The sequence below is a fragment of the Fukomys damarensis genome, unplaced genomic scaffold (genome assembly GCF_012274545.1).
Source record: "Fukomys damarensis isolate Sample0158 unplaced genomic scaffold, DMR_v1.0_HiC HiC_scaffold_5, whole genome shotgun sequence".
NCBI classification, from domain to species: Eukaryota; Metazoa; Chordata; class Mammalia; order Rodentia; family Bathyergidae; genus Fukomys; species Fukomys damarensis.
The window spans coordinates 11,060,901-11,083,815 of NW_022900917.1; the positions used below are offsets into that span (position 1 = coordinate 11,060,901).

At 34.4% G+C, this 22,915-nt stretch overlaps 1 protein-coding gene across 2 annotated transcripts in view; it reads left to right on the forward strand.

The window, feature by feature from the left end:
- The window catches only part of Csmd3 (CUB and Sushi multiple domains 3), a 1,090,649-nt gene that overhangs the window by 225,305 nt on the left and 842,429 nt on the right, over positions 1 to 22,915 (forward strand). For both annotated transcript variants that reach the window (XM_010619527.3, XM_033759931.1), the window contains exon 4: positions 14,257 to 14,451. In XM_010619527.3, the coding sequence (XP_010617829.1) occupies positions 14,257 to 14,451 (195 nt within the window). The remainder of the gene's footprint in view (positions 1 to 14,256; positions 14,452 to 22,915) is intronic.

Consider the following 22,915-nt stretch of genomic DNA (forward strand, 5'->3'; position numbering starts at 1 on the left):
TTTGCAGATGACATGATACTCTATGTAGAAGTCCCCAAAAACTCCACCAAAAACTCCTAGACTTAATAACAAGATTCAGTAGAGTAGCTGGATTAAAAAAAAATCAACACTCAAAAATCAATAGCCTTCTTTCAAATGAACAACAGACTCACTGAGAGAGAAATTGGGGAAACAATTTTTGTTTCAAAATACCATCCAAGAAAATGAAATTTTTAGGAATCAATCTAACAAAAGAAGTAAAATGTTTCTATTTTGAAAACTACAGCATTCTGAAAAAAGATCAAAAAGGATATCAGAAAATGGAAAGATATCCCTTGCTCCTGAGTAGGAAGAACCAGTATACATCCCCAGTTGAAATCCTAAGAGCATATTTCACATGTAGAGAAGGCAATGCAAAAATTCATTTGGAACCAGAAGAGACCTAGAATAGCAAAAGCAATTCTAGGCAAAAAAGACAAGGGAGGGGGTATCACCAATCCCCAACTCGAAACTATACCACAAAGCTGCTGTGATAAAACAGTATGGTACTAGCAAATAAACAGACTCAAGGAGGAGTGGAATAGATTAGAAGATGCAGAAACAACTCCAGACACACTCAGCCACCTCATCTTTATTAAAGGATCCAAACACACTCATTGGAGAAAAGATAGCCTCTTTAATCAATGGTGTTGGGAAACCTGTGTCTTAACTTGCCAAAGATTAAAACTAGACATATCTCTAACAATGCATTAAACTAAAGTCAAAATGGTTCAAAATTTAAATATTAAAACAAAAACACTACACCTGCTGGAAGATAGCTTAGGTAGGACTCTTGAAGACATCAGCATAGGAGAAAACTTTATGAACAAAATTAGCCACATGGGAACTAGTGCATATAATCAACAACTGGGATCTCATCTTATTAAAAAGCTTCAGCACAGAAAGTGAAACCACCAACAGACTTAAGATTCAACCCACAATGTAGGAAAATTTTTCACTAGCTATTTCTAAGACAAAGAACTACTATCTAAAAAATACAAAGAATTTAATAAAGTCAGAACCCCCAAATGTAAAGGCCCAATCCAAAAATAGGCATCTGAAATAAAGACATTTCTCAGATGAAGAAATAGAAGTAGCAAATAAACATATGAAAAAATGTTCAGCGTCACTGGTCATTTGAGAGACGCAGATGAAAAATAATACAGATTCCATCTCACTCCAGAAAGAATGGCTGCTATGAAGAAATCAACCAACTACAAATGCTAGATGGGCTGTGGAGAGAAAGGAACCCTTCTCCACTTTTGGTGAGTGTAGACTGGTGCAACCACTGTGGAAATCAGTGTGGAGATTCTTTAAAGAGCTAGATTCAGAGGTCCCATTTAACTCAGCTATTCCCCTGCTGGGTATCTTCTTAAATAATTAAAAAAATCATACCACAGTGATATATGTGCACCCATATTTTTAGTGGCTAAATCTTGGAAACAGCCCATATGTCCATCAATTGGTGACTAGCTAAATAAGATGTGTTTTATTTCATAAAATGGAGTACTACTCAGCCATAAAGAATGATAAACTAGAGGCATTTATAGCTAAATGGATGTTCATTGAAGCCATATTCTTAAGTGAAATAAATAGGACACATGTGTGTAAATGCCATGTAGTTTCTCTGATGTGAGAAACTACATGAGTAAATGAGCACTAAAATGTATAATAGATAATGTAAAATAGGAAGAAATGGTCCAAAAGGGAAGGGGAACTTGGGGCGGGGGGAGAAAAGTAGGGAAGGAGAATGTATGAGAAGGAAAAAAAACAGAAACAAAGTTTTTGTAAATAGGGAGAGGTGGAGGAGTGGAAGGGAAAGAAAGGGAATGGAGAAACAGCAAGAACCTAGATATTTCCTGTACAGGTACAGATCCCAAAGATGAATGTGATCATAATATACAGCTAAAATGTACCAGTAAACTTCATGGAATAAAAAATAAAGCTAAAAGAACCACTGAATTAATTATATCAGAAGGTGCATGAATACTTTTTGTTACACAAATTATAAAAATATTACTATCACAGAGATCAAAATATTATTTGGAAAAAAGCAGAATACAGTTATTGACATTCTTCTGTGAAAGTTTATATCATTTGCTCTGATTTTTCAAAAGAAAAATTTAGGACAAAGAGTTCTGAGATCTGAGCTATTTTTTCATCTGACATTCTTTGCAAGATTCCATTTCATAATAGTCTCATTATGCAGAATGTTATTGTCATTCAGAAAACCTTTGGAGATACATGCCATTATAGAGTTTGCATGCATAAATAAGCATGTTATTAATAATGACAATTAGAACACAATACTCTTCCTCTTAAATTTAATTATAGGCTTGATTAAGAGTTTTGTGGTACTTAATTAAAATAAGAAGGTCCAATGATACTTAATTCTCTCTTATATTCATATTATAACCCTAATAACTACAGTCCTCTCTCAATCCATGCCTAGCCCCTGTTAATTTTAATCAGAAGTATGCTTGCTCACTGAATAAACCCAGAAATGCAATTGGGTAGGTCATATCAGGGAAAACTGTATGCAGTTTGACAGTGGAAAAGTCTAGTGCAAGCCACTGCAGACACAGATAATTGTCATAATTGCTTCCAATTAGTTTTTCACAGCTTTGGTGAAGTAAATCTTACTGTACTATACCACGAGCTGTACCCAGTAATAGAATTAGTTAGCATGAGTTGTGGATATCAGTGCTTAAAGGGGTAAAACACATTCTAATTGTTAATATCTCAGTGATGATAAATGAACTGAATAACAACATAAATGCATCATTGGGAAACCTTTGCCATTGCTAAATGTTATGTGGTTCCATTGGGATGAAATCAGGCATATTTGGTAAACTCAAGGCTCGTGCATACATATTTTCTGAGGAAAATGAGTTCATGCATAAATGGCCGTCTTTTCAGCATGAAATAAGCAACCATTAAATGAACATTAGTATACAGTAATAGCAAGAAACTCAACAGAGTTAAAAGTCATAGTGAGTTCCCATTAATGACATGCAGCCTAAATAAATCTCAGTAATGAAGATAGTACCAAAAACAATAAAGTATTAAAATCCTCATTGGTCACATAAAACTGGCAGAGATAGAAATCAAAGCCAGATTTGTGAACTACAAGGATATAAACAAACTGGAGCAAGTCTTTCTGCTTGTTTTTAGTTTTTCTCCAAACTCACAAGAGCTTTCTCTGCAGGGAGGAAAGGTTGAACATCGCTTTGAAGCATAAAATAGTCAAGATTTCCCATACGCCTTGGTGTTCAGGAGTGTATTTCAGCACTGGCTACTACTTCCCCACCATCATTGTTCCCACAGGGTTTACTGTCTTCTATTTTGCTTCTATCAAATATCAATAACTTTTTCTGTCTTCAAGGAGACCGTGAAATAATTGGGATTCATTACATTTTTTTCTCTCTCCCATACTTTGAATTAAGCTAAATTTTCCCCATTAATTTTATTGGTACATTTTAGGTGTACAATACAATTACATTTATCATTGATTTTGAACGATGTGTCTTTAAATTGACGTATCTTGGTTCATATTTTTTCCCCATTCCCCTGCCCTCCCTTTGCCCCCTCCACCCTTCCCTATTTTCAAAGTCTTTGTTTCCATTTTTTTGCTTTTCTCAAATTTTTTTCCCCTTCTTACCTTTATTGTAACCCTCTTACTTCCACTACTCCTTTAGATGTTTTCTTCCTATTACACAATAACAATAATACATTTTGATCCTTATTTACATTTACAGTTTTTCGCACCAGAGAAACTATTTGGTAGTGACGCATGTGAGTCCTACTAATTTCACTCAAGGATATGGCCTTAGCTATAAATGTGCATCCACTTAGCTATAAATGTCTCTAGTTTCTCTGTGGCTAAGTAGTATTCCATTGTATGAAAAGGAAATTTTTTTAACCATGGACTAAAGAACTTGGAAAACCTTGTGGAGAAGGTGAGAAGTGCTTTGGATTTTGAAGGATAGAACCATCTAGATAGGCAAAGAAGAAATAGAAGGTATTTCAGAATGGTATAAAAAAAAACTGTGAAGCAAGAATACACATAACATTGGGGGCAGTGAATATTTGACTGAAATAAAGCAGAGGAGAACCTTAAGAGGATGACAGAGGATCTTGATACTGAACTTTCTTACATAAGCAGAACTGAAGAGATTGACTGTATGTGTGTTTGGGCAGTGTCGGGAGTGTTTTAATAGAATTAACCTATAAACTGAAATATAATGGAGAGACAGACACCTAAATGTAAGGCCTTATGACTGAATTATTCTTCAATTTTCATTTCATTTTTGCATTTGAAAATGAGAAACAAACAAAACCACATTCCTGAGATTCTTTTGTTGTGAATTTGAATTAAATTCCACTAAATATATGCATTTATGTGAAATTTTACACTTGGGATCTAAGTGCATGCAATGTCCTTGCAGATTCTGGGTACTGATTTCATTACGAATGGTACAATTTTACTGCCCCAGTGTCCCTTACTATCCAGATTCCTGTGGATAAATTGCAGTTCATGTCTGTTGTTGCTTTTTGCAGAGGCCCCTCCCTGATCCTTGAGGTGTAATTTAGTCTTTTTCTTTTAGCTGCTTTCCACCCTTTACAGTTCCAGAGACTCTAGTTAAGCTTAATTCCCGCGGGTGGCCCGAGGGCAGCAGTCCTTTCACGCAGCTAGTTCTCTGTTAGTGGAGAGGCTGAGCCTTGAGCCTATTCTTAGACATCAGATTATGTTCTTTTATACTTTAAAAAAGTGTCTTCTAAAAGGAATTTATGGTGGTGATAAAATATTTGCATTAGTTGTGATGTGTTAAAAATAACAATCTAAAATATGTGTCACCGCTTTGCAGTCCGGACTAATAGCAAGGAAGCATCGATAGTATGAGTTGGCTAGACAGTGACTCTGCATAGCATGATAAGTGTTGGATGAAGCAATTTCTTGTGAAGGTTTGAGGGCAGAACACTGAGGCTCTCACTCTACGGGATGAGGTTGAAAAGAACATGGGAAAGTACACTGTCTGTTTCCGGATGCCCATGGGAAGGTCTCACGGCAAAGAGAAGAGATAAGGCATAAACTGGCTATTTTCAAGGAGAGTGAAGAAGATGGACTTTATCATTCTGGCGACTTAGGAGTTAGAAAAACAAGCTGCTTCTGCATAGCAAGGAGTATTGTCTACCCGACCTCCCATAAACTTTCTTAACACAAGGATATAAAGTAGCTCTGGGGTCAAGATAAAAGGAAGATTGTTGCATTCCTGGCTAAACTTGTTTTCATATTAGTTCAAGATAGTCCCAATTAAAAAGAGAATGTGAGACAAGATGAGAACAAGTTAGGGCTCACAGGGAGTGTTCACTGGCACACAAAAATAAGTCACAACTCATCGAAGGGAGTTTGAGCCAAATAAATTCAAATTGCCAATAAATTATTAGAAGGAGTTTTGGCTACATAAATTCCATGATTCAAAACTTTTCTATTGTTCAACACCATAGATAATTTTAAGCACCAAATCGGAATTAGCAAAGGTAGAGCTGAACACCCCTAAGATAAACTGTTCTACTGAGCACAAAAAATGTGGGTATGGAAGATATTCAGGGGAAAATGAAAGCCACAGGGCAAATGTTGCAGACCAGAATCAGTCAGGGCAGGTAGCTCTTCATGTCTCTTATCTAAGAGGATTTATTAATTTCCATGGCTTTGGACTGTGAAATATTTTGTTCTTTGCCTTCTCACATAGGGGTTCATTTTCTGCTCAACCAAGTCTCTGATTGATAACGAACTATAGTTGGCCTTCTTAAAACAACACCACCAAAAAAACTGGAGTGTGTCTCCTAAAAAACTTGGAAGTGGAAGAAGATGCAGTCATGACAGTAGGATTTGTCAGCAGTGAAATGGAAGGCATGTTTCTTTTTCCTAAAATCACCTTAGTCAATCCCAACAGCTTAGAAGCCAACATTTGCTGCAACCTAGTATTATTTTGCAGGCAAGGCAGTGGAAATGCCAGAAATGCCAGATGGAAGAAATCCAGCTCCCTGATAACTCAAGCCTTATCCTTCTTTGCCCACGTCAATCAGAGAGACACAGAGATAAATAAATAACTGCTATTTTATTTCAGCCATTTCATTTTTGGGGCTTGCAGCAGGAGCAACATTTTAATAAAGATCCCAAACAACTCATATCAAGTTGTATGAAGTATGATCCTCCAATATTTTTCTAAAGTTCATTTTGTATTTTTTCATAGACAGTGTCTACTCAAGCCAATTTGTTTTGCATATCTCTTAATGTGTATCAGCATACTGCTGTACAGGTCTTACTGATACGACTTACTAGACTCTTAAGCTGCTCCAACTAAAATCCTACTTATTTCAGACTACAATTTTTCTCTTTCATAAGAAGTATATAATAAGTCGAATTGCCTTTTAAAATTTTCAGCTTACCAAATCAGCTTTAGTATTTAATCTTTAGAAGGTCATATTATGCAGTTGTAAGTTCCCATAAGATAGATATGGTGTTGTATTTGTTATAGCTCTTTGATATTTATGTCTTAGGGTTTAATAATTATTTAATGATGGATTGATTTCAAAAATACAATGGCATCTCTCACTCATCATATCTGATGATTATGTAATCCAATGAATTATTCTCTAACAGCTTAACATCTTTTTAAAGAACTAAATCACTTTTATGCCAAGGTTTTAACACAGATACTGCCCCAATTCTGTCATGAGTCAAGGAGACTCTTCAGAATTTTGTTAATCTGAATCAAGCTATCAAATGATACCCCATTCTATTTTTTACATTTTTAGAAAGTTCAAGGGGAGTGTGGCACTTTCTTTCTATATTTTTGCTTCATTTGCTTGGTACCTAACCATCATACAATTTTTCATATTTTATGACATTTTCACCCAACTATGTTAATATACTGGTACTTTAAAAAAACAAAAAATGTAATATTTATAAATTTAGTTCAGGTGATAACTTTTTTTACCAAATAAAAGGCACAGATATATGAACTTGAAAGAACATTAATTGCTTCTTATTCAAAAGTTAAATAAATTATCGGTAAACATCCAGCTTTATATATCACACAAATTATTTTCTGCATTATATTTGACCATTAATTTCAATTTGAGTCAAATGTTTTTCTGTATCATTTGTGGGCTCTATCTAAATGTTCAATATTAACAGTATGATATTACCTAGATAGCATATATATCTATGCATTTGAAATTTTACTATTTTCTATTTTCTTCTTACATCCTCTCCTTAGAAATATTTCCAGCTGACCCTAAGATTTATCTTAACATTTTTAAAATATTGTGTCAACAGACTTTGCTCCTACTGTTAGAAGTACATTTCAATCAGTGCTCATCCTACCACCGCTATCGCTCTAGGAATGTATTTTTCTTTTAGGCAGAATAGCTAGGTTTGTTATTATTTCTTTTCTATCTACCAATCATTTATTTGGATTCCCTTTTTTTAAGTTAAAGTAATAATAAAAAAGTGAGCATTTGTTCTTCTGCTTAGCAAAAGGAGAAATTTTGCATGATCACTTTCTAATTGTTAAAAGTGGCTTCAAGTGAGTTCCGTGTATCACGTCACAGTGAGGTCACAGTATGACCAGAACCTTAGGAATCATGTTCACAGGTAGGAAATACCTGACAGAAGTTAATACATTTTCCTGGAATAGTGTAATTATGTAATTTGACCACACCAGATCACATGTCGCCCGTCATCTAGCACTTATAATGCTACAGTATTAATCCCTGATAAGTATAGCTCTGTTCTATATTACCAGCTCCACTCTACTGTGTGTGAATATTTGCTCTTACAATTCTGTGGGTTGATCATCTTTTATATTTTTCTATGAACAAAAATAACAATTCCTTTTTGCTTGCCAATGACACAGCGTGCCGACTCCCCAGCACACAAACATGAGTCAGATCACCCATTCTCAATGTGTTCAGACTATTGAGAAGGGAAATGTGTAAAGAAATAAATTCCATTTAGCTATGCGTGATGAAAGAAAATTCCAGTGGGACATAGGAGATGCCATAAGTGATTCAAAATATCCACAAAATCTTTACTCAATCCAAAATCCCCAAATAAACTCTCAAATTATACCATTTATGTCCTGTGTGGAGATGGTTTAGTGTCTGTAATAAAAAAAAAATTTTGTACCACAAAAAAGTTAGAAAAGGTATTAGCTTAAGTGCTTTGAAGTCTCGGGCTGAGAGGTACTAGGTACAAAACATTCTCCTTCAGTTTGATGTTATGCTCTCCTAAATTATTTTTAATCATCTGGGAAATACAACCTTGAGATTAATTTTCTGTAAGAAGTATAAACAGCTTGATTTTTACTTCCTTTAGTAGATGTAATTTTACAATGTTTTAAAGCATTGTTAATTGATCTCAGCAGGACCGCGCTTCATCTCTTGGCAGAATAATTATGGAATTCTGTAGTTATGGCGTCTCTTATCCTTTCTTTAGATTTTTTCATTCCAATTTTCAAGGTCAGGTTTTCCCCGTAATTTGCTCAATCTCTTGCCTTTCACAACTATCCACGTACTCCAAACAAACTGAGGATTTTATATTTAGAGCCAAGGATTTTTAATAGGTTTATTAGTTTAAATCACTCTCCTTTTGCTAAGTTACTTGATAGATTTCTATTGAATTTCTCTAAGGAAATCATGACAAAAAATTTGTTCCCCTATAGTGCTTTATAGATGCTGTCTGTTTGGATTTAATTTATATTTTAAACTTCTCAATTTTTAAACTTATTTGGATTTTGTTGGCTGCAAAATGTTGACAGTATTATTTGTTCATTTGTGTGCATGGTGTGGTACTTGTTATATCACATTAATCAGTAGATAAAAATGAACTAAGGACATCTGTAGAGATGTGTGTGACTCTGGTTATACAATTCTCTACCAAAAGTTGAAATTAGACCTACAATTTCACTTATGATTTAGGAGCATTTACATTTTACCAGTGACTAAATTACTGTATTTTTATTTTATGAAGACATGAGTTTTCCAACATATTAATTTCATTAGCGTTTTAAAAAATTGATACCTCTTATATTTGCTCTAATAGGCCATAACTATCACATCTAGTTAAGATGTGTCCAATACAAAATTGACTATAATATTAATAAAGCTTCAGTCTATTGAGTTAATAACATTTGCCATGTACTGAATGCTTACTCAGCATATGACTCGCATACATTTTTGTGTGATTATATCAATCGCCTTTTAAAATTAATATTATTACTTCAAAATAATATGTATATGTCATTTAGCTATTCACATTTGTTAGCACAAATTTTCATATTGAAGACTCGATTAGTATGAAATTAGTAAGCTCATAGAGTGTCTATGTAGTTGCTTATAAAAACTTTGCTCAGTCATACATTTAAAATGGATTTCAATCATTTACTCTGAATTATTCCCTTCTGAAGAGATTACATAATCACACCATATAACAACGAAGTAGCCCCTCTTTTTAAAAACCTATTCAAAAGATACTAACTCTATGAATGTCTAAGAAGCCTTTTGGATTTTTTTCCCCCAATCTAGATTCTATCCCAATGAATCTATGAAACCTATTTTCACTGTATGGCCAAATCATGAAACTATTGTAATGCTTTGCTTCTTACATTATCTGATTTTGACTATGATAGATAATTCACTGTTTTTTTTATTTTTTAATCCAAATCCTAATTAGATTACAATTTACATCTTATTTCATTAAGAAGTACCTTCCAGATATCTTCTAAAGACGAATTAAATTTTCTCATTATATATTTTTGTTATAACATGTGTTCCTTTTCTCCACATGTTATCATGTGTATTCTACAGCTGCTTGTTAATTACTTTTTGCCATCAAGTTTTAAAGTCCATGAGGGTAAAATTATTTCTGTCTTTTGTAAGACTGCATTTTCAGAGGACTACCAAAGATAGATAGATGCCTAATAAACACTTGTAGAATGACTGTGTGTTTGTTGTGTTTTTGTTTTGTTTTGTTTTGTTTTTTTCCTACCTAGCAGTACACAATGATGAATGATCTAAGGCTTTTTTTGTAAGGAAACCTAGCTTGAACCAAAAATCTGCTATGTATTAATTGGAAGTCCTAACATGATAAGACTCAAGGTATAATCCTGGGCCCTCCTCTGCTGCTCAGTAAAAAAGATTTGTGTCTTCTTTCGGGACTCTGGAGATATCAAAGCCAGCCTTGCTGTGACTCTACCTTGGCTTACAGACACCCATTTGGTAACTAAAGTAGAACAAAGTTTGACTTCCATTTTGTTTCCGTTTGTAGTGTAAATCTTCGGTCAGTTCTCTTCTCAGCTCTGCATGGGGTGTGCTGAACATTTAGAGAGGATCCGGCGAGACAGGGTTGATAAGCTCTGAAATGATGTGACTTCACCCTTCTTAGAGTATGAGGACTCTGAGCTAAGTAGTCTACAGGGACGTTCAGGTACACCCAGAAGTCTCCAGCCTTTGCCCCGAACGTTTGATCACGTGAATGCCAGGGAAAGTAGAGCCCCACAAGAATGAAATCATCACAGACAGAGACCATCTTTTCCAGGGAATAGAACCATCCCTCAGGTACAAAGATTCCACAACTGAGAAACGATCAACCGGACCCTGCTCACCAGTGAATCCTGGCTGCGGGCCAGTCTCATCCCCTATGGTAGAGTACCAGCTACCTACCCAGGACCCCTGTCTTGTCTTCCCTCTCTCTAATTAGAGCCTTTTTCCTACAAATTTGAGCTTTGGTTTTAATTTCCATTACTTTGAAAAGCAAGGACCCATGGCAGCCAGTAACAAAAGTCTTCAGACTCATTTTCCAGTGATCTTGTCAGTTTGCCAAACTGCTGACTGAAGTGTTTCTGCTTTGTTTACAAACATGACCTCATGACCCAGAATCCAAGAAAAGAATCCAAATGAGGCTGAAATACATAGAAAGTGTCGCTTATTTGTTTCACTTAAAAATTTTGTTATTCCTCAATGAGCACTGTATTCAAAATAATTTTTAAATATTTGCTCTCCACTACTCCAGTTATGATTTTTAATATTACCATGATGGACTAGGAGATTAGGCCTTTTCTGCTTCTTTTATTGTTTAATTTTAATCACATAAAGCTTTACATCAATATTTGAAGGTCAATTGTTGGTCAAAGGAATGGTAACTGCAGTCTACTCAGCCACTGCTTAAATTTAGATGTAATTTATACCAGAAACACATTGAGGTAACAACGGGAAGTTGCTATCTTACATATACTATTGATAAATTACTTAAATATTCTTCATCTTTTTGCTTAAATCTCTTGCCTTAACATTGGTTTTATAATATTTAGACTTATTATAAATACTTGAACCATGTATTATTAGTTTATATTTTACTTTACTGAAGGTGGCCAGATATTTTATCTCTGATAGTCAAACTCTTAAGAATGTATCAAATTAGTGTAACCTAGTGATTTCTGAAACTGTTGCTAATCAAAAGTTAATTTAATTCAAAAGCTCAATATGCAGCACTATTTTTAAAATATCAAGTATAAGAAGTGATGTTAAATCAGAATAGATTTGATAGTAGATTATGCAGTTCTTTAGGTAACAACATATATTCCTTTATTCTGTGTCTTAAAGCGAGCTGACAGCTTAGAAAGCAGTCCCAGATGGAGGACAGTAAGAATTCATGGGCAAAGGCTATAGAATTAGTCCGCATGAAACCCAAATGTGAGGCATGTGAACTTTGTAAGTGGTGCATGATGAGTAGATGGTCTTATTTTAAAAAGTGATAAATAAGCAACAACAGGAATTCCTGAAGATGAAGACCAGATGTATTTTGGAATTATTTACTTTCCATTTTACCATGAAATAGCCTGAGTTTTTACCAGTGTATAGGTTCAGGAAGAATTCAGCCATAAGGCAGGAGATGAGGAAATCTATTAAGATTCCATCCAATGTTACTATTCATTCATGCTTCACTTGATGTGTTTTCCAATTTGATTTAAGTAATATTTCATTCTGGCTAGCTTTGTTTGTTCATTTAAATCAATGTTAAATCTGAGCATAACAACGAGCACTTTCTTCTCTTTCCTTTTATTTTCCTCACCTAAGTGCTTCCTGAGAAATAACTTGGAAACTACTTTCTCTGAGATATATAACTTTATGATAATTGAAGTCTTGACCTTAATTATGTTTAGAGAGTGGAAGAGAGAGGAGGGGATTGATTATAAGGCCAAAAGGGGTAGTTTCATTAAAAATATTTCCTTTGTTATTACTATATTCAAAGGCTGGAATTCTTATTCATTTTATCAAAACTTATTAACCTCATAATCTATTGCAGCAAGCATCTCCTCTATTAATCAAATGCATTTCCAAAAAAAAGAAGGCTTTCAAAGCAAACTACTGTTCAAATTAAAGGATTTTTTAAAGAAGGTGCTTAAACTTCTCATACAGTACATTTATTTTAAGCTTTCCTGGAAATGCTTATGCATCATATGTATTAGAGAAATAGTAAAGTGAGGCATCAGAAATAACCTTGGTTACTGATATTTTCAATGATTTTCAAATATTAGTTTACGATATTAAGGCAATTGCCTACTATTGATACAAATCACAGACATACAGTAAATATTAGTCTAATTCTTCACTTTTATGAGGCTTCAGAAACTTAAAATGTATGTATGATTTCATACTAAAAACTAAATATCTTTATCTCCAAAAATATATAAAAATTCCACAAATGTCCTGTTCCTCAATTAAATCGATCACTGAAGATTTTTCTTTCACTAACATTGGGAAGCTTATAAGCAAAACTATAGTAAGCTTTTAAAATGTTCTTCAAATTACTATAAGTTCATTGAGAATAAAGTTACCAAAATTTGAACTGTGAAAGCAGTTTTAATGCCTATCTATCCATTTTTTTTGTAAGCTTCCACCTACATATTAGGAATCACTTTGTGTTTTAATATTTTTATTTAATATTGGCAGTGATATTTTTAACATTATTGTAGGTTATAATTATTTGATTTAACATGATATTTCATGAAACTTAGTAACTACACAAGTTAGATGAATAGCAAGAAAAAAATGGAAAATTTTTCATATTGCATTGCAGTGTCATTTTTAATTTCTTACTTTGCAAAAATAATACAGCTGCCATATATCCCTATCTAGTTATTTTAATATGAAGTATTTATGAAGCTATACTATAATGCTCAAAAGAAATTAACGTTTGTAACATAGTATTAACTAAGCCATCGATTTTACTCCAAATGAAATACTGCATTTTCCCATTAATTCATTATTTTTATTGATTATTATTTTTAGCATAAATGCAATATAATGAAAAAATAGGATAAGGAAGAATAATTCATCCCTAATCTCATTATTCTGCAAATTCTACTATTTTTATATATTTTCTCCTATTTTTAAATTAAAATACTCATGTTTTTATATAATGAAAAAATTCAAGTCTCATATTTGTGTACTGGTTTACTCTTAATCAACTAATACAGTAATACATTCTGATCAAACACTTTGCAGACATCTAGTTAAAATGTCAATCTATGCACTTATTATAATTCATCTTATACACTCAAAGGTTAATCTAATAATAAAGCTATAATTCTAGTCTGAGTTTTTTTTTGGGGGGGATGTTTTTTTTTTTGGTTTTTTTGAGACAGGGTCTCACTATGTAGTTGAGACTGACCTGGAACTCACTGTGTAGCCCAGGCTGGTCTCGAACTCACAGCGATCCTCCTGCCTCAGCCTCCCCAGTGCTTGGATTACAGGCATGCTCCACCACGCCTGGCCTGAGCTCTTTAAATTAAAAAAACAAGTGCACTTTCACTGTATGCTATCTGTATTATTTCCATTTAAACACAAATTTTTTTCTGAAAGTATGTATTTTTTCTACATAAATGCTTATGACTTGGGGTTCAGTAAAAGTACCAAAGCACTGAGGATCACATAAATGAAAATAAAATTGCTTATTACTAAGTTTTAAGGATGTAATTTTTAAAGACCCTACAAATATATTAACTGAAGTTTTTCTTTCTATATTTCACTGTTGTATGTATTGAGATAGAAGATATTTTCTTTTCTGGGGCTCTTTTCCAGAGGAAAAATGATATCAATATCTATATATAATGTTATAAATTTAAAATATTCAAGTGTTTCTTTTCTCTCTTTTTGTCTCTTCTGTAGAATTGCAGAGTAGCTCTTGCGGAAACCCTGGAGTTCCACCCAAAGGTGTATTATATGGTACAAGGTTTGATGTTGGGGACAAGATCCGCTACAGCTGTGTAACTGGATATATCCTGGACGGCCACCCTCAGCTCACCTGCATAGCCAGTTCAGTTAACACAGCCTCGTGGGATTTTCCTGTTCCTATCTGCAGAGGTAAACAAAACAAAAAACAGTATTTTTATAATGATTAAAAATTTGCTTGACATAATGAAAACACATTAAAAGAATTGCAATTAGCTAGTATAATTGAACATTTCCTGCTTGCTCCTTCTATGAAATTATAAATGTGTGTGTGTGTGTGTGTGTGTGTGTGTGACATACTGAATGTCAAAAATACAAAGATGCTAAATTCTTGCTTGTACAATATGACTTTTGGCAAGAACCTGCAAAACATCTCAAAATTTAGCCACATATTTATGCCTACATGATGTATACATACACAAATCTATTACATATTAGACAACCATATGGAGTTTATAATGTTTAGAAATTTAATTAGGCTATCAAAGTTATTACTTTGCTTTCACTGAGAAATATTAGCTACAGCTCTGAATATGTTAAATATTTCAGAGCACTTGCTCTAAGAATTGACGACATTAGTAGTACTGAACAGTTTCTTACAGATTCCAGAAAGATTCTTTGTGTTATAGAGAAATACACTAACCTAAGAATGAAGACAAAGTTTTGGAGTACAAAGTCTGGAAAATAGAACATGTTCAACTTCAGCTAAATATATAGACAAATTTTGCCCACAAAATTCTGACCAATATTGTTTCTCCGCTAATGTATTGCATTTCATTTTTTAACCTGTTTGTCTAGTCCCTCTCCCATAGTAATGTCCAACTGTACATCCAAACTACTACCCTTTTTGCAAACATGTTACCACACATGCATGTGGAAACTACCACGGGAAATAAGACACAGCTAAATTATTATTTCACGATTCTCAATTAGCATGTTAATTACCTCTGACAAATCTTATCAACAACTTGCGTCTCATTTGCTTCATTTAATCACAAGAGCAAAAAATTTAAGGCTATGAGTCCATTCATCCTAAGGATTAAATAAGATAGAATACATCTGCCAAGTAGTGAAATATCTGTTATATAGTTTTACACACTGAGTGTTGTGTCCTTTTGTTGCTGATGTTTCTATTACTGCTCTTACTGCTACAGTGCTGTTTTTGGTGCAGTTTTCCTTACTACTATTACTAGTATTGGCTATTTACTTGACATTAAAAATGTGCTCAGCAATTTAGAGGTATTATCCTCCTTAAACTTCACAATAAGGACTGAAGTCTAGATATTTAAAAATAATTATTTAAGATTACTCAGCTAACAAGCATCAGAAATTAAGTGATCCTGAGATTTTATTCTATTTGCAAGTTAACAAATTTCTCAACCAATTTTATGAATGGTGATAAAAGACTCAAAATTCTTAGGTCAGAAATAAATGATAGTTTATTACTCATAGAAGTACCCGATCCTTACAAAATAATAAGAAGTGTATGAGAGACCCGCATGCATACAAAGTGGTATTATAGAGGACAGAGCCTGAGCCTGGGAACCTGAATCCTTATAATGAGCAGCAAGAATTCTTTGTTCTAGAGGGAAATATCTAGCTCCCAAGGCGATAAGCAAACTTGTCCTTCACTGGTGGAAGACACGACTTATAATCTCCTAAGCTATTTCCTATACAGATGTCATTGAAAAGATAGGCTGATAAGAGGAGCAGGTCTGTTGGAATCGAGGCTCACAGGACATGCAGATACAGGAGAAGGCAATAAAGCGATGTGCCTCCAGAGTAAATGGGATGTGCTGGGGAGGTTGGGTTTCAACCATTCCCTAGTTCTAAGGCCTGAGCTTGTTAACAGGTGATACTGCACAAAAATGATTGGCATTTTTCTTTTTTGGGGGGTTTTGTTTGGTTTTTTGAGACAGGGTCTCATTATGTAGTTGAAACTGACCTGGAACGCACTATGTAGCCCAGGCTGGTCTTGAACTCACAGCGATCCTCCTGCCTCAGCCTCCTGAGTGTTGGGATTACAGGGGTGCACCAGTACGCCCAGCTGATTTGCATTTTTCTTTAAAAACACTTTATTGTAATGAGAGGAAATGGAATGTTACATGTGAAGTAGTCAAAAGACACACAAGGCTGATTGAAAAATATGGTGATTGTTAAAATTTTTAAAACATTATTACATTAAAAGACACATTGCCATTAATTCTCCTCAGAATACTCCTGTTCACTTTGAACGCACTTTTTCCTTCATTCTTGCCATTTTCTGAAGCAGTACTAGAAGTCCTGTTTTATTTTTTTGCACGACATGATGCCAAATACAGTGAATGATGGGGCCAAATGCCATCTAGTGGCAAGGCAGGCTCATAAAAACATTGTAGTGTGTCCTCATCTACCTTACTCAGTGACCTGACATTTGTGACTTCTGAATTTTTGTTTACACCAAAATGACCACAAAGGATGAAACTTTTTATCCAAGCACTCACGAGCATGCAACTAAAAGCACAAAAGAGGATTTCCTCAACTGCTTCCTCAAGTGGCAAGGACACGGTGCTTGCAGCAAGGGAGAGCATTTTGAGGGAAGGCGGGCAATGGCTATGTGTCTTCCACTGTAGTGACTTTAAATTTTAAACATTTGTGGTATATTTTTTCGGTCATACATTGAAAAGTTATTTTAAACAGTCAAAAACTAACTCAAAAAGACTTGCTCAAATATCCAAAACAAAGTATTTTATTGGGATTTAAGAAAAAACAAGAACCAGTTGAGTGGCTTCCACCAAAGCATCCTCAACATTACCTGAGAATTAATCTCTGTCATGGGGCTCCTCCTCCTCCATCTCAATTTAGATAAATAGTCTTTGGAGCTGAAAAGATCTTATTCTACAGTTTCTGCTGCTTACTGAAAAGTGCCTTGGGGAAAACAAAATTATCTTGGAGACTACTTCTCTATCTATAATGGAGTGAAGCGGTGGGCAGAAATATGAAAAGTACAGTACTGTCAGGGCTTAATGTAAAACACAAATAGGTCCATAATAAATTATTTACATGAGCTCTATCATCCCTTTTTTTCTTAGCACTTATTACGCTATGGTGCACCCCACAAACATACATAGAGTTAAGAGTACCTTAGAGTGAGTCATAACAAGTGTAACTTTAAGACCAGTACTTCTATTGTTTTATCGCAGTTAGGGTTTTATTTCAGGGTTTTGCTCTGTTAAGAAGCATGCACTGTGCATTTCCCCACTTGTCATTCTCAGCACCCTCCAGCCTTATTTCCTCTGCATTTTCCTCTGACCTGTGAGATATTTCATCTTTCAAAACCACGGCGCTCTGTATTTGTAAAAACTGGCGGCTTAAATTCAGTCTGCCAAGCTTGCCTTTCTTTCTCCTCAGCAATAACTAAGGATTCATTTGCTTGTTCAAATGTGTAAGTCCTACCATGAGAAAATCGGTATTTCATTTACTGAGGATCAGAAGAGTAATTAAGAAACAATTCCTACCTTTAAGAACCATTGGCCCAGTGGGGCAGAATATAATGTAATCAAATAATTACAATAAGGAGTGATAATTGCTTTCATGGAAGAATCTGTAACATCTGTTCAGCACCTCGATAAAGGAGACATTAATGTCTCCCAGTCCAGTGGATGGAAGTTCAGCTAGGGACAACACTTCAAGGGAAAATTTCACAGAAGATTGCTAAAAATATGAACTATATAGAGCAAGAACATTTTGAATGAGGCAATAATTCATGTAGAAAGTACAAATTTTCCTTTCCAGTCTCAAAAGTAGTTCTCATGTGTTACTAATATTCTCCAGCTAAAGGTAGAATCTAAGTCATACTTCACAGAGCACATGATCTGATTTTCTAAGGTGTAATTTATCTTCCACTAACCATTTTTTTTATTAAACCTTAAAGAATCGAAGACTAGTGTACTTGCAACATGTGTCACTGAGCTCCGCTCTGAAGACAGCAGAGGACCCAGTCTTTGCCTTCCTTTTGTGCTCTTTGCCACTTGATAGCACACTGATTCTTTAATTTATAACTTTGCAGGGGGCTGATAACTCTGTAACGATCCGCTGGATGCTTCCTCTGGAGTTTATACAGAGACTCTCCTTGATGAAACCTTTGCTTGTAGAGTTCTTTGATGCCTCTTAACGATGGTAGTTTAATTAGGAAAGAAAAGAAATGAGTAGGACATCCGCCTAGAGGGGATGGTGAAGGACTTTTTTGTGTCTGTCCGCAGACGGGATGGTTTTCATCAAAGCCATCTGCTCGTATTTGTAAAAGGGAACTGCCTTTCCGCTGCTCACACACCCAATACCCTAGAAAAAGTGAAGCCTAACGGCCATGCCTTCAATCTGGAATGAAAATATGTGGAGCCCTGACTCTTTCCGTGCCCTTCTAGGACCGACACTTCCATGGCCTTCATTCCCACCGAGCTTTGATGAGAACTGAGTCCTGCCCAACACTCCTCGCTAATCACTAAGCAGAGTAAAACTGACCTGCTATTCCTAGGTGAAGCATCCAAGCTTCGTAATGATATTGTGTAATCAGAATGGCATCCTGTCTCATAAAACATGTCAAAAGAGACGCAAAAATTAAAGAGTTTTACACGAACCCACTACAGGGTGCACACAAAACACTGAACAATTTAATGAAGCAATAACTATGTTAAGGTTTAGGAATTAGTCATATAAAATTTAAGGCTGTGTTAGGAATGCATAAATTTTTGATTAACTAGTGGAAATTGCTAAAAGAGTAATTATGTGTTTTGATGGTTGGAGTGTGTTTTTAATAGCCAGGGGTAAAGTTCTAAGAATTCAGAAGAGGTTTCAGAGTAAATGGGGATGAGTAAAGTGACATCATGCTGTAAAACACGAATGGGATTTGTCTTAATTTGATAGATGACGTCCTTTTGGGAGAGGGGTTACATGCTAGGGGTGTAGATATCATAGCTGTTACATAAGCCAGATATTTGGCAGTGCAGAAAGGCAAAAGGGCTCATGAGGGAACTTTTATCTCTGACAAATCAAAATAAATTTCAATTAACTGAGGTCGCAATGAAAGTGAAAATGGCCTTCTAAACTTGACCCCGGAAGTAAGAGAAACTTCTGTTACAGCACGCTAGAATAAATGGCTGGTGTAAAAAGAACAGCATGCTGTTTGTTACAACATGACACTATTTTCCTGCTAGACCCTGATCAACAACTCTGGACGTCAATGTAATATGAAGACAGAATTGGACTTAGCGATAAAAGACAGTTTGAGAGGAGGAAAGAGAAGGGCAGCCTTTTCTGAAGGAAGATTGTAACAAAAGCTTTCCTAAGAAGTAGTCATTTATTTAGTACAAATTCTTTCTTCATGCTCAGTACCTTGAAATCATCTCAAAAAAGGCATTAGAAAATAAAAACTTCCATGCATTCTCTGTGTGGTGTGCCTTGATCATACATGCATGAATGTTAAGATGTGGCTTTCAGAAATATGAAGACTTGGCTGATCTTATCAGTGATATTCAAGTAGAAATAATTTACTATTGTATTGAATATAAAAGAACAAAAATAAGTGTCATGCATTACAAATTATCATAAAAATAAATTTACATAAAATTTACCAAATCTACATAAAAATACATTGAAAAATACAATATATTCACTGTGGGATTTGAAATAGTAGATAAAAACCGAGGCCAGCTTGTGCATTCACGTCATGTTACTTTTAACATGCTGAGGAGCAGAATCTGCAGTTTAAACAAAATTTTATAAAGAAAACCCTGAAAAGAACTCCTTTCTCTTTGACAGAAAAGGTAGTGTGTTACTGTAATTCTCTGGATCATGGAGGAATAGTGTTAATGGTTCAATATTTTATGGCCCCCAAAAAGGAGCTTAAATACACTGTGGAATATCAAAATGTAATGAGCAATGTATTAAAAAATTTTTTGGAGATGGAGGCACTGCAAGTTTGAATTAGTTGATTTTAAAACATGTTTGCCAGGCGTGTTGGCGCACACCTATAATCCCAACACTTGGGAGGCTGAGGCAGGAGGATCACTGTGAGTTCAAGACTAGCCTGGACTACACAGTGAGTTCCAGGTCAGTCTCAACTACATAGTGAGACCCTGCCTCAAAAAAATAAAAAAATTGAAAAATAAAACATGTTATTTCAAATATTTCTAAAAAATAGTGCAGCACTGACTGAATTCCGGAACAATACTTGTTATTACTGTTTGAACAATATTTGGGAGCACATTTTGCTTTCATTTATCATTTCACATAAAAGGTAGTCTCCTACTATGCACAGTCATATTTGACACTAAAGAAGAAAACATGTTGTGCACAACTTTTAATGAACAAGTAAGTTAAGCGTGAATCATTCAGCAAATAGTGGTTATATTATCTCATCAAAGCATGCCAAAAAATCCCAGTGATATCAGGCCACAAGGAAATACATGTGTCACGGGTCACTTGCTGCCTCTTCTCCACTGCCTTGAACATTCAGGCTTCTCAGTCAACAATCTGGCCAATACTCGATCACCTTCTATGTACCCTAATCTTGTTTTGAAAGTACAGTGTGTGACACAAAAATACGTATTGATTAGATTGTTTTATAAGTACCCAGGACAATGAAACAAAGAAGACGTGACATGTCTTTAAAGATACAAGGTCTAGGAGTTGATTTTACCTTTCTGAATGTGTTGTTCATTATGTCAAAATTTGAATACTTTCAATCATCTCAGAATATTGTAAAGGTTCAAGAGAATACATTAACTGAGACAATATTTTTGAGGTATTTAAATAATGTGAAGATGCTTAACATTTGATATTTATTTTCAAAAGTATTATAATGTAAGAATTAAAATCATAAATAATGGCTAGCAGTTATTGTGTTATAGATGCAATTAGTATTTATAAAAATATCTGTTGTCATTTAAACAGTTGCCCGGGCTTTGATAGAATAGAAATTTTTTTAAAACCCACTTAATAACTCTAGAACGAATAGACTGGATTAATGAAGGCCAAGATAAGCTTAGTTATAACTTAATTACAAAACAAATAAACTCTTAACCTAGATATTTAATTTTTTAGACTCCAGTTTTCTCATCTGAATTTTAGGAGGAATCCTACCTACTTTGTAGTATTAAGAGGAGGACTAACTCACTATACATAAAATATCTGATCCATAGTCTCCAACATGTGTAATTATAACCTATTTCTATCATTATGATCAAAATAGGAAAAACATATTTATCTTTAAAGATACACTTTTGAATATGAAAATAGCATTGAAACATGGGTAATCTGAAAACTGATCCCACCAGCGTTTATGTAGGTTTGGAAACTTCACAGGCAGTAGAATTCGTTTTTTCAGAATTGTAGTAAAGAGAAATTTAAAGATGCATACTAGCCTAATAAACTAGGTTGGAATCAGCAAGCAATATCTATCATTGGTGAAAATATGTTTCCCAAGGGTAGCATAACATTTCTCAGATACTCATTTCTGGAACTTCTTAAATTAGAAATACATTTAATAAAACTTACAGGTCTTAAGAACAAGGTATTATGCACAAGGCACTCTACTAAATATGGATGAAACAGCTCCAGGCTTTATGAAACTCATGAACTATTGAATAGAGGTTATTATTCAAAGGCGTGTACTCTAATTTCATACGAGGATAGAGTGCTACATCAGCTTAGGCAATATGTGCTACATTCTGTGTTTCTCTTCTGTTCGGGGAAGAAAGGCAGAGCCTCCTGTTATTATTAAATGATCACACTGTATTTGGTTGCTGCAATAATCAGCTATATATTTGACATTTAATTCAACATTTGTTTTTCCCATTTTATGCTTTTCATTTGTTTTCTTCCATTTAGGAATGCATTCACTGATTTTCTAGTCTATCATGCATATAACAGCTCAAATAATTTTGTTGGCTTACTCTATGGTGCCAACTGTATTGTTTCTTTATCCATCAATCTTATTTTAAACTAGTTTATTACTTTTGACTTCAATCATTAGATCTATGCATTTAGTATTGCATCCTATTCTAATTTGTTATAAGTTTAGATATTTGTTCATTAAATGAGTGAATTTTACTTCTGTTTTTTCTGTACAATTCCTAGAAAAATGCTTACAAAATTCATTTTTCATATCAAAGACAATATCAGTCTCTTTTTGAAACAACGGTGTCTCCATTACCTATATCAATTTGGTGTAACTTTGAGGCATCTAACATTCGGTTCTATGCTTCTACGGAGGATTTTGTTTATTTTGAATTTATTGTTTATTCATTTAAAAGCAACTTTAAAGCAAGTTTCCTAAATGCACTGTTTAGGATGGTTTGAGAATATTTACGTTATTAAAGAAGCCATAACAAATAGTTCAGTAACATTATTCCCAAAATAAAAACAAGTTTATAAACATTTCCACCAAACCTACATTCCACAGCACATAGAAGAGAATTATATTGCTTTGGTGTACATAAAGTATTCATATGATTATATAGACCTATGGGTTAAAGAAAAAAAATGATGTAACAGAGTTAGCTAAAAATATGTTGACAGTTTCCAAATTCCGCATAGTAAAATAAACATTTCTATGAGT